The sequence below is a fragment of the Temnothorax curvispinosus genome, unplaced genomic scaffold (assembly GCF_003070985.1).
Source record: "Temnothorax curvispinosus isolate PA1 unplaced genomic scaffold, ASM307098v1 QBEX01002414.1, whole genome shotgun sequence".
In the NCBI taxonomy this organism is placed as follows: domain Eukaryota; kingdom Metazoa; phylum Arthropoda; class Insecta; order Hymenoptera; family Formicidae; genus Temnothorax; species Temnothorax curvispinosus.
In genome coordinates, this window is record NW_020212194.1 from 220,447 (window position 1) to 235,327 (window position 14,881).

The 14,881-nt window shown below is 39.2% G+C and overlaps 1 protein-coding gene across 5 annotated transcripts in view; it reads right to left on the reverse strand.

Annotated features, from left to right (window-relative positions):
- The window catches only part of LOC112451609 (tensin-1), a 170,737-nt gene extending 158,350 nt beyond the window's left edge, over positions 1–12,387 (reverse strand). For all 5 annotated transcript variants that reach the window (XM_025011326.1, XM_025011337.1, XM_025011331.1 and 2 more), the window contains exon 1: positions 10,661–12,387. In XM_025011326.1, coding sequence (XP_024867094.1) covers positions 10,661–10,753 — 93 coding nt within the window. In that variant the 5' untranslated portion in view covers positions 10,754–12,387. The remainder of the gene's footprint in view (positions 1–10,660) is intronic.
- Between the last annotated feature and the right edge of the window lie 2,494 nt (positions 12,388–14,881).

The window sequence follows — 14,881 nt, forward strand, 5'->3', positions numbered from 1 at the left end:
TGTGTGTGTGTGTGTGTGTGTGTGTGTGTGTGTGTGTGTGTGTGTGTGTCGTTCACAGTTCAAGAAAAGGCATTCCATGAATGCACGAGGGTGCCACCAAGGAGCCATGCAAAGTCCTATCTGATCGATTTAGCTTTACGCCTTTACTATATTATCCTTAATCTTAACTGATCTTCACCTTTCACCCTCTTCTACATTGCAGAGGGTGTTCTTCGCTTTACTGGCCTTTTTGCAGCTTTGATCCCTGCGAGATATATGAGATGGCAACAAAAACAAAAATGCCTTTATCTCTTGTAAGAATTAGAAGACTTCTCAATTTTACTATTTACAATAATCGCATGATATTCTGAATTATGTGAAGAAATTAACAACATTATGCGGTTTTCTTATTTTTATTAAATTAATTTGTTGGCTCTTTTTATTAGATTCGTGTAAAAAAAAGTAAAAGTGTCCCAGTTTTCTCTCTATATCCGAGACTTTGTTTTATTTACGATCGTTGAAGTTAAATGCAGTAGTCTGTCTTTCGAAATCACCGTCGGCTTGCGACACTTGTCTTTTCTCGGTAAGTGCGTGGGCGTTCGAGGGAAAGGACTTACTACCGGGGTTTATTCACCGATGCGGAGGCCCTTATAGCCTCGCATTCCCCACCTCGGATGTGCCGTTAATTGTACGGGAAGGAACAGCACACGCACATCCATTCATTACTTCTGTTATTTCATCCAGCAGCCGCGGCCGCGCGGTGCACAGGCACGACTCTGTCCGATGAATTCCAAGTCCCTTTCTCGGTTCGTCCTCATTATTACCGCCGTCCTCTTCTGAAATCATCCGGCGACCCGTGTTTACCTCTTCGGCGACCGTCGCAACGAGGTGGGTTCGCCGAGCTGATTACTAGGGTTCACAACGATCCCGTCGACGTGGATGCGGAAATGGAGTACGCTCGGGAAATATTCCGGCACGATCCGCCTGGAGAAAATATAATTACGGGGCTCGCGAGCCGAGGTCGCGAACGCGCGCCGTTCTGCGCTCGACCTGCGGGTCCGGTCGTTTTGTTACGATTTCATTCGCTTATGCTATCTGTTGACGCGGTGCACGACGCAATTTTGTGTTTTCCGAAGCTGCACCGACGAAAGTAAATGCGATTACACGGGGTCGGGCGAGATTGCGCCGTTGTTTGCACTTCGGATAAGTACACGGGCGTGTACGATTTTATTTTTATCTTACGTTGTTAACTTATCTAATAAGCAATCTCGAAGAATTTGTGCAGCAAGAGAAAAATATATAATTGTGCTACTTCTTCTGAGTTAAACTCTGTAATTCAGTTGTTTATAAAATTTAAATAACGTTGCGTTTATCACAATTCAAAATACATATAGCTCTTGTAAAATCAAATTTGCTTCCTGGATCCTCGATTCTTTCTACTCATTATCTTTTCATTTATGAGTTACAGGGTAACTCTATCAACGAAATTGTAATAAAGTACTTATAGCGAATTCAGTGAACGCACTGGTGCACATTAAAAAAAAAAGTCATTGTACACTGATTTAATCTCTAATCTTTAAAGTAAAATACAAATATCTCAATAAAATGCTCAGTACATATTTTACCAAATAGCACAATAAAGAATATTGATTTCGTGATTTAATCCGTTTATATTAAACATACACTTCACGTTGATTTGTGTACGACGGTTTTAATGTGCACCGGTGCGCATTGAGTGCGCATTGAGTGCGTCCAATCGATTTCGTTATTAGAAATGCCGCCAAGTATGGTACTATAAATAAAATCTTTTCATTAGAACAAAATCGTGTCGTTGCAATATTTGCAATAAACTACGACTTATTCACATTCGGAAAAGGTGGTCTGACAACTGCGCCACAAGGCACTGAGAAAAACTCATTTAATATTCGTAGATTGGCTTTTACGATCTCATTCGATATCGGCGGTATCGGTACGACTATTGTTATCCGTCGGCCAATCGAAATTAACGACCGAAAAACCGTCTTAACGCTTGTAATTAAATTCCGTCATTCGCGCCACCACTTGCACGTAGTCCCGCGAAGATTACACGCTCTTGTCGGGTGGACCTCTCTCTAACTCGGAATGATACGAGCACAATAAACATAACCGCTCGCGCGCGTTAAAATATTTCAGCCGGCCTGAAAAGAGGCCCCGCAAGGAGGCCGGGAACGCGGATAAGATGAGAACGAGAGAGATCGACAACGCGAACTGACGCGAACAGTCGTAAACTATTTTTGTTAGACGCAGCTAACCGATCATAAACTCAGAGCGCGTCGTCGTCGTCGTCGTCGCTGCGAGGTCTGCGAGAGATTTTTCCCACATCGACTTGAACCGATCGTAAACGCTTTGCATTCACGAGAAATAGCATGGGGAAACGCCGCGCTTTTACTCCCTGACATTTCCCGGTATTGTCTGGCAGATTATCATATTACACGTATGCGCGACAGCGCGCCGCTGACGCTCTCGGATTTGCTTTTCCATTGATATGAGATGTTCGCCTGATGGACTATCACGCGCTCGCGTAAAGAGGTGCCGATATTTGTCGCCGTTTCACGATCGCAAAGTGTATATATTATATTTACATAGAATAACACATCAGCTATTAATATCGAGATACTTCTTAAAATGAATATTTAACAAGATTGATCAGCGAGAAAGATATAAACACACATAGTTGCGTAAGTACTTTTTAAAACATTATAAATTATTACGAAAAAGAGAGAGATATTCAAAGATTGATAAAATAATTAGATCAGAATAGAGATCATAAAAATGTTATACCAAAGGCAATATCGATGGATGTAAAAGCATTCTAAGCTTTATACGATGTACTAACAAGTGTATGCCACACACAGAGCTTTCGTTTCTTTTCGAAGCCGACGGCGCGGCGGCTCAGCGAAATGGCACATCAATTATTCAAAACAATAAGCCAACGCGATTGGACGTTCGCGGAGGTCCTGTTCCTCAGTCGTGCTTTCCTTATTGCTATCGCTCAATGTCCAGACTCCAACTTGTATACACCACACTGACGTCTCTCTCACATAAGATATGAGACACAATCGGAAAAATCGATGATGAGACCGATGAGGAATGGCGGCATCATTGGTATTTGTCATTTCGCGTCGTAAGACGCGTTAGAAGCATGTAATTAATATGGTAGAAATCATTTTGCGCGTCTAACGTTAATTATACTGTATTATACGGGATGATTATAGGCTGTTTGATGAAAATACCTATCTCCGCAGGATCCTACGTAAATAGGCGTTTTAACGAAACCTTGACTTATTGCACGTGAATAATAAAAGTTCACTTGCTGCAATTGGCGAATCAATGTTGACAGCGTGTAGTTATTTAGGAATTAAAAATCATGTAAGGCTACTAGTCCTGCTAGTCTTTATCGTTAGAAGGTATAATTATTTTAAGATATGATTATTTTTAGACGGTATGATTAGTAATTGTATTTTTTATGTGATCAATGAACGGTTTAGTTACTTTAGTTCACTGATCGCATAAAAACCATCCATAGGCGATTACAATTAAACCATACGAATACAATAAAACCCATTGTTTCGTTCCCACGGTGTATTGTGTATTATTATAATATTTGACATTGGCACGGAACACTTCCTGCCCACAAACATTAATTAAACTCAGAGAACAATACGGCATGCAACTTCATAGTCGCCTATGGAACAATGACGTATAAGAATATAAAGTAAATATCACAAATTTTATTAACTGATTGTCACAGTGACAATGGGCAATCAAAATATCCCAGACAGTATAACAACATAATTTTGCAAAATATTAACTAAAGATTCGTATTTAATATTAAACAGCTGTAATACATTATATATAATTATATTCCGTATACAGACATGGAATGAAACTTCTAACGCATAAAATTTCCGCGGCTGGAACACTTATTTCCCCGACTGGAATATTCGCGAAAGTTTTATTCGACATTATTCGTGATTAATGGGGAACAATGAAAATATTAATTCAAAAAGGGGTTGAAACAGCAAGACTTTAGGAACACTCTTTACGCCAAGAAACCTAATATTGTTTCACTATAGGAAAGTTGACCCTTCGCGGGCAATACTGCGCGAAAATACGTCGTGTGTCCTAATTGTAGAACTTTTAATTGCAAATCGTCGTGCAAGTGTAATTAAGGAATCTCGAGAGGTCGACCAATGTCGTCGCTAATGGTGCAGAAGTCGAGTCGTCGTGATATCGCGCAATTTAATCTTCTTGTATCTGTCGTTCGTTTTTTTTCTCCTTTTTATGCATTCCCCGCGATTTAATGCTAGTTAAGAGTCTCTTTAACACCATCATGCTCTTTCCGCCGGATATCGCTCGCGTTTAATTTGCGACGTATAAGAACTAGAAAAGCGACTCTTTGCACGTAATGAGATAAGCACATGATTATCATTCACAAAAATCTGTCATTTCGTACTTTGAAGAAATAAGTTGTAAAGAGTTTTACACATAATAGTGTTTTATAGCTATTAGCTCATCTTTATTTAACCAAGAAATACAACATGAATTCTAATAAATTCGAAAAAATAAAGTAGCGGTACAAATACATCTCGTTTATTAAAGGTTATTAAAAAGATGCATTTCTAACGAAAAATTTCTAATTTCGTTGGTAATAACAAAGAGTTTAAGTAAATGTGAGTATATTTATGGTAACGTCGTTTGGGACCGTTTGAGCATATTGCGCATTTACGGTAAGATGGATGCATACATTTGAAATTACGATCTATTTGTATGGCTATATAAATAACCCAAATATATATTTCAATTTACACTTGGAATGTCGTGCAAATGCAAATTCGCTATTACTTTGTTACTGAAATTATACAAACACATCAGTTTAACGTTTTAAATTAAAAGCGCATCCCTTTGAGCGTCAAGCATTCGAAGAGGCAAGAAATTTATTAATGCAATCACCTCGGCCTTTCTACTCGGAAGCTCGCAGCTTGCAATTCAATTTAATTGCAGACGGGAAACGAGAGTCACTCACTTATAATACAACTTTAATCTCAAGCGAAAGGCGATGGAATCGTTTTATGAAGTTAGGATCTTGTTTCTATTAATATCATTCACTATTATTATTATTTAATATTAAAACATTTTTTTATATATTTAGTTAGCAAAACGTATTATACGATACAACTATATTATTATTTTTCTATGTACTTTTTACAAAATACATGTCATGGAAAGGTTTGATGGCTTTGCAAAGTTAAAATTTCTAAGACATCTGTATAATATTATTTTATTAAAAAAAAACACATTTCTTAATATAATAAATCAATGTAGTAAAACGTACTATTAAATAAATATAATATTACATTTGTAGACATTATAAATGTTTATTATTTAAGTAACTTTTTAAATATAATAAATCAATATATATAGTAAAACGTAATAAATAAATATAATTTTACATTTGTAGACATTTTGGATGTTTATTATTGAAGTAATATTAATAATTATAGAAATTCAACATTATCGTCATGCGTTGAGTTATTTACCCATAGTTCGTAATTTTAGATGTTATAAAAATATGCGCGACATCAGATTGGCGGATAGGTTCAAAACGACAACGTCGTCACGAAAGCAGACAAGAGAACAAAAACTGTCGTCGTTATTTTTAACATTTATATTCGGAAATGAGGGAGTCCTTGTCTGCCCTGCGATCTAAATCGCCGTAGACGTCCTTGGTGCCAAAAATAAGATAAGGGTAAAACTGCATAATTGACTGACTCATTCTAATCTTGTTAAGACGATTCACCCTGAATTTAGTCATGGTTAGCAATCACTGAAAAAAGGGTTAAAATTGCGTGCACCATCAAGAAAATGTTGACGCAAAACGTAATTTTTAAGTAAAATTTTCAAAAAAGCTGATAATTTCATATATATGAAAGAAAGATTAAACCATAACAGAAACGATAACAAATCTTTAAAATTTGACATAATTTCCGCAGCTTAAACTACACATTATGTGTGATTTATATCGAGATTGACAAATAGATACATATTTGCGCGGTTGATTTCTATATTCTGCACAGTACTGGATCTATCGAAAACTCTCATAACTGCATATTACGACCGGTCGATTCTTGAAAACTCCGGCAGACACGATAATCTTCGTTGAAAGGTTAGCAGGCACACTCACGATTTCGCAGACCCTGCAGGCTTGCAATTCGAGTTGAAGGATTAGGAAATTCACGTAATTATCACGGTCCCTGGGTCATTGACCTGGGTGAATGCACACAGCTATCCATTACGCATTATACACTTGTTAGATTTTCACAGAAACTGGTTCGCTTTGAAATTTAGTTTACATATATCACCGACAAAACCTTCTCGTTGCTACACCTATGCCTGTATTTTGGGTATCGAAACAAGTATGGAAAAGCTAGGTAGTAAGGTAATATTATGACAGCGTCCACGAGGTGTAAGAAAAATACGTGTGCGAAGAGCAAACAACGTAAGGTATTGAGCAAAGGCCGGAGTAAACGTACCGCAAGCGAAGTGAGTTCACGCGCGTAGGTAGAGACCGACAACGTGCGAAGAAATCTAACCTTTCGAAAGATATTGCATCGTTTGCTTGTTAACGCTTAAAAAACTCGGATGATGTTACAAAACTAACATACAGATTATTACTTAAAACACCATGTAATAATATTTTGCGTGATAAAAAATAGAGGGGGACATTCGCTTTCAGTTGCCTTCGAGTTTCAATTATCATAGTTTCTTCATTCTAATTTCTTCACTTTATTTCTCATCTCTTTATGTTATTTTTTAAACTTAAGTTGCATATATTTTAACGATATATAAAAGTGAATATTCGAAGCCATTTCAATTTTATAATCGCATTGTCGACTAGGATTATACAGTGCTACAAAAATCGATTAAAATTTCAAGACGCTAATGTCTTCCTACATGCGTATGAAACGTCACCTTTCCGTGGAGGAACGAATCGCTGCGTGCGTGGGCGAGGGAAAAATCGGCCGTGCCCCGAAGGCCCCCTAATTTAATTGCCGGTCTTTACATCGCGAAGGAGCGCGTACTACGACGTGGTGGGCGTATATTTCGTACGCACGTGTATACACGCGTGCACGCAGGTGTACCGCCGCGCCGTGCGTCGGTACCGATAATAGTACGGTTATAATAACAGAGAGTGGCTCTCTCGTACACGAGCCGGCGCGGCGTTCAGAAACGCCGACGCGCTGCCGCTGGAAAGCCGCGGTGGTCGGACCGGACTTGAAGCACCGGCGGATGCATGCATCGGGAAAAACATTTTCTCGTCGTATCTCCCATACGATCTTCGTTTATAGACTGGTCCAATGATGTTCTCGCTTCTTCTACAGAATGTCTGTATGAACCAAGAATTATATTCCGAAGCTCTTACACTGTCGTAAAAACTTCGTATTTCTTACAATTATTTTTTACAATTTAAATGTGAGAGTCGAATATCAGCTAAGTACAAGAAATAATATTCTGAGTTATATGACAAAAAGTGTTAAAACTCTAGTTCTTGGCGGAAATATGTAATAATTCTTTTTATTTACTGTATTAAAAAAAAGCAAGGGGCATTATTTTTAATAGACAGTACTTTTGTAAGTTTAAGATTTCATTGCTCGTCATGTCTACCGTATACATATGTATATAGGTACTCGCGGGTATCACCTAACACACATGTATCCTTAATTTACGTTTACGTGCTTATATCGTTTTACGAAGGTAGGAATGGCGCTCCGCTTGAAATCGTTCCATGCATGGAATATCCTATCGCGTTTAAAGTGCCGCTTTAATGAAAATGCCATAGCGTGTCTCCGCGGGTGGCTTACAATTAGTGTTATTTGATTGCCGGTCTCTCTTAACGTTCGTCGTTTTTTTTTTCCTTACCAACCACCGATTTACTCTCGACGTATTTCCGTTCGCGATTAGCGTTATCGAAGTCGAGATGTCGAGATGTCGAGTCGAATGGAAAATTCTACATGTATATTTGATGAAATTGAGTTATACCTTTCCTATTAATTCGTAATTGATTGAAATGAACCGACGGAACTTCCACCGTTTCGCGATGAGCGAAGATCCCGGCACGCAATTACCCGTACGTTTATTTTTGCGACTTGTGAAACGCGCGCGCGTTTCATTGTAACGGCGCGGCGAACGATATGCAAATACGGTAGCGAGTGACGTGAATTGATCACGTAATGACTCGCGCTAGCGAATTAACTCGTCTCCTATCGTTACCTCGCGTTCTTTGTGGCTTGTCCGCAAAGAAATTCGACTCGATCGAAATGTACAATTAGCAAAATCGTTGATTAACATTTAATTCACCCGGGACAGTTTATCGCTGATGATATTGTATTTTGGTGTATATGTGGTGAACACTGCACATCTGTTAGGACAGCTTGTCCGATGCACATGGTATGTGGCTACCAGAGACTTGAAATATGAGCTCTTCGCACAAATGCTGGTCTCGTGCCACCTACATAGAATTTTTTGCTTTTTAAATTGTAATTTTACTCCTTCGCATCGTTTAGAAATATGTGCCTCGGTATTTCGATATTTTTTCCCACGAGATTCCAGAATATTCTGTAAAAATATATACATATAATTGATTTCAAGTAATTACTGGAATCAGATTTCTTCGGGATTAGCAATTAATTTTTACGATTTATCCCGTCATTATCGTAATACATTATTGTTATTGGTAATAAATTTTATAATTTATGCGCCTTTTAAAACCAGAAAGTTTTACGTTTTACATGACGAAAATATTTTACAGAAAGACGCCAATTTAAATTAAATGTCTAAATTCTCGTTATGTGGATAGTATTAAATCCGAGTAATGAATATTCATGATTTGTATATTATACGAATAATTTGTAATGGCTGGATTTCCTCAGAATTTGTAAACGTGCCCGGAAATATCACTTGCTTTTATAGCGATTGCAAAACAATATCACAACGATATCGTGCAACAGTCGTTTCAACGTGCAATGAATATCACGATTCGAAGCTCGTTGTAATTTTAACAAGTGGCTAACACTGCGTCTGTTATTACCGGCTTAATTGCCGGGTCGTGCCCGAGATATCGTTGAATCGATGGTGGTACCCGCGGGGCGTCCGTCGGGGTCCGGAACCGAGGAAAAAGGCCGTCCTGGAGAATTAATAAATCAGCTAGTCGGCGAGGAGGAGAAATGTTGACCACCGTGGCGTCCCTCCATCATTTCAAGATTTCGTATCTCCCGATCTTACGGCATCCCGGGACGAACAAAACTGCCTAATAACCATCGCCTTAAACGGAAACCCTCCTACATTGGCTACATTCCGTCGTACTAACGTAGAAGACACAAGTTTTTTTTTCTTTCTCGTAAGTCGCCCTACTTATTAACAGTGCGATATGATCCACGAATGCTTTTGACTTTTTTCTTTTGTAAACTTATCGGGTTCCATATTCCATGGGGACAAGTAGTTGGCGATAATGAGGAAAAAAATAAACAGTGATAAAATAACATATTAGGGGCAGAGTACAAATATTGCAACTTATCGCAACATTATCGGACCTCCAGCAAGTTGATTTAGAATGCTTCTCAAAAGGATAGCGATAATGTATATCAAAAGTGACATAAATTAAAACAAGTCAAAAAAATTCTATTGCAAGGTTATAATTTAAGAAAATTTTGTTTGATAATGATGCGAGAATTATTATATTGCTAACTACGAATTTCAAACTAAATAACAAAGATTCCTATTCTGATCATAATTCATCTGGATTATTGCAAGGTTATTCTCTCTTTTTCTTACAATTGGTTATAATTAGTTATAATTACTCGAGAACGATAATACTTGGATACTAAGTATCATTTTATGAGTCAATCGAGTGAGTTAAATTTTCTACATATGTACGTAAGAGGAACACTGTAATTCCTTTTATATATCGTAATCTAAAGTGTCAATAAAATATTATCAAGGCACTTTTTCTGTTTGATTCAAGTTGCTCATTAAAAAAATTGATAGCCACAAAACAGAAGGGCCATGTGCCACCATATTAGAATAGATTAGGTTAAATGAATCAATATCACACAGTGTTCTCTCTCTCGTTCCCAGCTTCCTTATAAATTCCATTATATCTTTATTGGATTTTTAAACAACGCATATATTGGAAACTTCATAAATATAAATTTATATTTATACTATAAAAATTTTCAATATATGTTATGCCTGATATATATCATTTGTTAAATATTATATGGACCAGGTTATCTCTTTGTTTAATTTTTCATTTACTTTGTTATGTCAAAATGTCTATGAAAGCAAAATGAATTAGCTTTTACAACTTGTTATTCTTCCAAGGAAATTACTTTAATAAGAAACATAATCAGAAATCGCATCTTATTTGAACATAACGCACTTTTTTATTTTGCGAATCTACATGTTCACGCTTGCTTCCTGAAATCTCCTTAAAGAAATTGTTCCTAAAGACTCAGCGTACAAAGAACCGTATTCCGAAAAGTCTTTCGGAAGGAACAATTCAAATACATCGAATGTTCGCACAATTCGTCACAAGATTACCACGAAAAAGGTGTTGCGGGAAACTTTTCGAGAGGAATCTTACCTTGACAAGCAGGTGGATCGGTTGACTGACGCTGAGTGGCTTGCCCCTCCTGGCCTTCCCACCTCCACCACCCAAACACTTTATCCACGGCATTCCTGGAGAGTTTCCTCGCCTCTGCCTGTTATTCGCAATTCCTTCCTCTCTTCCTCCTTCGCTTTCGTGTGATTCTCCTTCGGCTTCCGTCTTCTTCTTTGGTTGCCTAAGATTCCCAGGACTTCTCACTTGTCTTCTCGAGACTCCTTCGTGTTCGATGCATCGCGCGATCTATATCGAGACTTCCTCCAGTCCGGGGAGCTTACGATCGTAGATTTCTTTTAAATCTGTCACACTTTTATCGTGGAAATCGGAAAATCAGTAGTTATATCTTGAAAGTCCTAGACTTCGCTGATAATTTGAATGTTTCTGAATTGTCTCGATGTTTCTTTCAATACTCGATGCGGATAATGTTCTTGATAACTTTATTGCAGAAAGTCTGAAGACAGTCCGTGCATAATTTACGGAATTTTTTCCCTTCACTGAGCCCCGAAGAGAATATTTTCATGCGATGCGATTTATATTTTTACGGTAAAATGAATTTTTATTTTACGAGGTACTTTCAAGTTGTTCGCGAACAGGATTTCCGCGATTCTAGTCTTCGCATTTTCACGGGAGTTGCCGCGGGGCGGTAAACTTTCAGTGGAGTAAGTACGCGAGTGGGTGAGATTGCGAAGATCTTTCCGGAACGCTTGTAAAGAATTGGTTTCGTCTCAGGTGTAATGGAAGCTTTATCTACGCGGTAACTCCAAACTCTTCGAGAATTTCATAATAGATGTGTTCACACCTCCGCGGAAGTATATTCAGGGTCAATCGGCGTGAATGTTTTAAAATACCACGGAATACCTCGCGTGAGGTACTACAATAGGTACACGTCTCGAATAATCTTCCGCCCTTTGAGAATTCTTCTCTTCTTTTCCTTCCGTGCTCTTGATGCTTTACTTGAAAACGCTTGTAATCGATTACGTAGAAAAACGACGATACGAGTATGGTTTCGATTAACTATTCTAGTAAAAGCAATTAGCAATGCAATAAATGCAAATATCATACAGTTCGTTCGATGAAAACATTCAATTTTGTTATTGCTTCGTCATGTGATTTCTGTTTTTGTTTAATTAAAACGTTTGTTGCATTTCACTCGGGTACAGTTGCAACTGTTTAATTATTTCCCACGGTAACTTTTTTCATTAATTTATTAATAAAGTCCTGAATTTGTCGCGTAGATTAAATATTGATTATTTTATTATTATAATATTGTCCGTAAAATAGCAAATAGAAGTAGCAAATAGATTCACACTCTTGTCGCAACTTTTTAATTTATAATTTCTGTTCGATTTTTCAATTTTTTTTTCTTTTTTCGTTTCGTTCTGCGTCGAAGACTCACGAGAAAATCAGTGCACATCGATTTCCCGTGTCGATAGAATTAAATCCGATGGAATGCCACGATCGTCAGACACATCCCATGTACTCCGAGAGCCGATCCCGCTTGGTTAATTCTGTCGCATTTCCGGCGTAATCCACACCATTCCTGTCGCTCGACGCGATAACGCGAGTCCACACAGCGGGAGGGAAGAAACGGGAAGAAAATGTTGTTACTTCGGAGCTGCGCGCGAACGGAGTTTTCCTTCCTGGCTTTTCCCTCACGTGGCACCGCATCGGCGTGAAACGAGCGACGTCCGCTCTCGCGCGCGGCTCTCGCAAGACTGGCGGCTGTCCAGTTCGCTATCGTCGATTTTATACGCGCCTTGTCAGCGCACCCGGACTGGGTCGCGGTTCGCGTTATCGCGGAAAACGTTAAAGACGTGCACACGTCAGTCGCTTCTTCGATCGATCTTCACTCTCGCGTTGCAACGTGCATCTTATCTTCGCGGAAAAATGCACAGTGTGCAAAAATAGGCGTTCTACAAGTCGCGAAAAAATTTTTGAGTGATCGTGCTTTATTAAATGAACTTATCCGTACGATTGTCAAAACTGTCACGACGATCAATATTATCAAAGCCGGATAAATTGCGACAGTTTCACGCACAATGACATAAAACGACTTTGCTCCAAACACAGATTGGGCTCCGATTTTCGGTAGGCTGTCATGAAATATTTATAAAGTCATTATCGTTTATCATCGTTCATTCTGGATATATCAAAGGCTTATTACATTATCGCATTGCGTTACACGCGCATGCGATCGTACACCGTCATTTCTCATCTCATAACGGCGGCACGTCAAACTTTAATCGATGCGTCCTGAGAAATTCAGATCGTAGTCTTCTATTCTCATCGATCATAGTATGTTATAAGACAGCGTCTGGTCTTTTCCTCCGCGCGCTATCGTGCCAGGAGATTTAATTAATTTTTTATCATGATTCACAAACTTACAGCAAATTGTCGCCAAAAATTCAGCTCACTCTTACGGCTTATCATCATCAATACTGTTTGCAGATCCCATCGTAGTCTTCTATCGTTGCACCAATATCTTCAAATGTATAATTAATGCGTAACCACGTTCCGATCAACAATAAGTGCCATCTTATGATATTATGAAGATGAAGCGCATTCTGAAGGCCAAACAAAACGCTTTGCCAAACAAGAAAGTAGATCCTGTGGCGTTGAGGACCTAATTGAAAAATATCAGAACCTTGTTATCCCTTCCGCTTGGCTCTTTTCTCTCACGTCGTTTCATATCACGAAATTATTAATGTGCGCGCGATACGTTGCTACGTCTCGATCGTTACGCTTACACGAAAGTCGTGTGTCGTATCGCGTGCCGGTCGCTATTATTTACGGCCCGATCCTGCGTTACGATGCACGGGCCTCACGATCTCCCGTCGGGGCCCACCCCGGGTCAGCGGCACCCTCCCGTCGCGGAATGCGGCTCGACAGATCGCGGACGTCTACGTGTTTATACCGATAAACTCGTTACCGATTCTCATCATCCATTAGAGAAACTTCCTCTTTCTCCCTGTCTATTTCGCAGCTTAATTAATCGATCAGCTGTCTCAACATGACCGATCGGAATCGAGAATGGCGCGTGCGCGACCGGATGGCAGACAAAGAGAGCGCCTATATTTTTTCCTACGCGCGATGATCCCCGCCGACCGGTTAGCTCCGCGGTCTCCCGACGACTAACAGAAAATGCCAGCCGGCACTACGAAGAGAGCCCAGAGAGCGGCCCTATACCGACCAGGCGGTCCGAAGGGACCGACAATCCATGTCGAATAGCAGCCGCGGCTGCTTGGCTCGTAGCATCTGCAACCGTTTGTGGAGTCTCCACGATGTCTACGGAGGCACGCCGGCGGTTTCGAGGTCGCCGAGCATCGATTCAGTTCCGGTTGCGCCGCGCGTTTACGGCACAACTTCCGCGGGGATTACGTCGGAGGAAGTTAGCCCTTTGTGCTCCGACGACGGTATATATAACGTGCAGGTGCACCTATGCACTCTCCCGCTCGGTTTCGCGAGTTAAGCACGCCACGTGGAGGTTTGTCAGATAGTTAAGGTATGTGGGAGGGTGAACCGCGCATAGAACAATCGTTATTGCTTTCGATATGCGTTTATATATGTAGACTGCTTGAGATCGACTTAAAGTGAATATTTTCTTTTTCAAGAGACATAAATAAAAATTATTCCGATTCAAAGTACTCCATGAAATTATAACACATCCATGGAGAAGTCTTATTAGTATAGAGTATTATTTTATCGAGTACTTTGAATCGGAATGATTCTTGATATCACAAAAATGTTAAAAACAGCATATCCCCCCCATTGCATTCCATCCATTCCCAGTGATAAAAGTACATCAATATGTACTCCACAAATTGATAATAAAATCAGATGTACTGCTCAAAACGCAGTATAATGCTGTTTTACAAGAAGGGTGTCAACGAGAAACACGTTTACATCTCCTGTTGCAACAACGTGCCTATGCGCGCGTGTACTTTGTGTGTTCTTTACGACAACGCGGCCATAAAGTCAGTGCCGTATTAATCTTTGTCTTTATGCTTTTATCGCGCGACATAAAGATGATACGGCAAAATAGCGAGCAATGAATAAATATGAAAAATTTAAAACAACATTTTTCAAACCTCTTTGTTTAAAGTTATAATAGAATTAAAGAAGCTTATAAAGTAAGGTAAATGTATCAAAAGATGCATTTTTAAAAAGACAAATTTGAACATTTAAAACGCTTTTAAAGTT